This window comes from Cebus imitator, unplaced genomic scaffold (assembly GCF_001604975.1).
Source record: "Cebus imitator isolate Cc_AM_T3 unplaced genomic scaffold, Cebus_imitator-1.0 Scaffold2, whole genome shotgun sequence".
In the NCBI taxonomy this organism is placed as follows: domain Eukaryota; kingdom Metazoa; phylum Chordata; class Mammalia; order Primates; family Cebidae; genus Cebus; species Cebus imitator.
The window spans coordinates 8,726,056-8,728,234 of NW_016107317.1; the positions used below are offsets into that span (position 1 = coordinate 8,726,056).

The window sequence follows — 2,179 nt, forward strand, 5'->3', positions numbered from 1 at the left end:
GTATTTTTGTAGAGACGGGGTATCACCATGTTGTTCACTATGTTGATCTGGCTGGTGTCAAATTCCTGACCTCAAGTGATCTGCCCGCCTTGGCCTCCCAACGTGCTGGGATTACAGGCCTGAGCCACCATGCCTGGCTTTAAATTTCTTAAGATATCTTTTATAGTCCAGAATGTGGTCTATCTTGGTGAATATTCTATATGAGCTTGGGAAGACTTTGTAGTCTGTTGCTGTTTGATGGAATAGGTTACATCTGTTATACTGTTGATTAATAGTATTATTAAGTTCAACTATATCTTATTGAATTTTGCCTAGTGAATCTGTACATTTCTGATAGAGGCATGTTGAAGTCTCCAATATAATTTTGGATTCATTTATATCAATTATCCACTTAATATTGTCCATAGGTTCTTAGAAACTGCCTTTAAGCAAAACAATATACTACATGCCATCGGAACGTAACTGTTTTTATACCAATTATCTATGGTGAAATTGGTTTCATTACACAATACATAATTTCACTTAAAATTGTAATTTCCAAGAACCTGTTGACAATGTTAAGTGAAGACTTACTGCATTTCTCTTTGCAGCTCTATCATTTTTCCTCACATATTTAGACACTCCATTTTTACATGCTTATATGTTAAGTATTGTTCTGTTTCTTCAAAGGATAATAGGATAATTAATTCCTTTGTTATTATGTAAAGACTGTTTTAATCCTTCATAAATTTCCTTGCTTTTAAATCTGCTGTGTTTCAAATTAATATAGCTACTCCAACTTTCTTTCTTTTGATTAGTGTTATCAGGGTATTTCTCCCTGATATTAATGTGGTATAAGGTTCTGAAGAGAAAGTAGCATTCTGTAGTTCTTTGATAAGGCCTCAATCTTTTAGTAAGCCTGTACCTCTGGATTATGAACTTCAAATATACTTCTCAGCTTCTGTCTCCCACTCCTTAGGTAGAATGTGATGGCTTGACAGTGCTCGAGTTATATATTTTCCTCCCTCCAAAAAAAATGCTAGAGACGCCTGGAGTTTAGCTCCTGTAGCTTCATAACTTTGTCAATAATAGAAAAACATTTTATTTCCCCAGTGAAAAGAATAAATAGAATTGTTTTCTTAATATTTGTATGTGTAACTTGGTTTATTTTCTTTTAAGGTATGCATACTGAAGATAAAAAATGTAAGATATTTTACACAATTTAAACTGATAATTTACTCTGTTTTTTCTCTTTTCACAGAAGGGTCTACTTGGGCATATCTTTAGCTTTAAGAGCCCCAGCACTTGTTTTATATATTGTATTCATTTTTTTAATCAACAAAACATTTCAAGAAAAAGATACCAAGTCTTTGGATAATGAAAGAAAACTAATGGATGAAGCAAACTTAGAATTCTTAAGTAACAGTGAACATTTTGTACCTTCTGCTGGAGCAGACAGTAATTTGTACATGAAAGACAATGCTGTTGCCGACTAACATTGTACTGATTCGTTAAGATGTTATTTTGAAGAGTTCTTGGTATTTTCACTGAGAATTTCAACATTCTTTACTTACAGTGGAACAATGAATAAGCTTATGAATTTATAATAAAACAAACTATAAAAAATGGGAGTACCCATGGTTAGGATATCACTATATATTTATGGTTAATATTAGGATATATGATCCATAAAAATTTAAAGTGAGAGGCATGGTTAGTATGTAATACAATAAAAAATAATTGCTTGGTAGTTGTAACTGCTAATAAAACCGGTGACTAGAATATAAGTGGAGGTAAAAAGGAGAAGGTAGATTAATAGCCTAAATGAAGAGAAAAGCCTGATACCTTAAAACACACACATACACAGAGAGAGAGAGAGAGAGAGAAAAAAACACTATAGATGTATTACTTAGGCCTAACTCTGGATTTATGCTATAATGATATATATTTCATATTAAGTTGTATATTTTCAGAAATTACAAATATTATTTTATAATTTGAAATTGTGTTTGACTAACAAACTCAATGCGTCTTCTTCCATCTTCCATTAAGATCCTGCAGAAGAAATAGAAATATTCAAATAATTGTGATGTATAATTATGAGACAACATATTATAGTATGTGTTAAGTTTCAACTGGGCTCATGGAAATGGGATTAAGAGAAACTGACTTTAACTTGAGAAAGCAAAACCCATTGATA

General features: G+C 31.8%; 1 protein-coding gene across 1 annotated transcript in view; it reads left to right on the forward strand.

Moving 5' to 3' along the window:
- Positions 1 to 1,907, forward strand: part of LOC108304734 (solute carrier organic anion transporter family member 1B3) — an 81,417-nt gene extending 79,510 nt beyond the window's left edge. The window contains exon 15 of the mRNA XM_017529033.2: positions 1,241 to 1,907. Coding sequence (XP_017384522.1) covers positions 1,241 to 1,475 — 235 coding nt within the window. The 3' untranslated portion in view covers positions 1,476 to 1,907. The remainder of the gene's footprint in view (positions 1 to 1,240) is intronic.
- Positions 1,908 to 2,179: the final 272 nt, after the last annotated feature.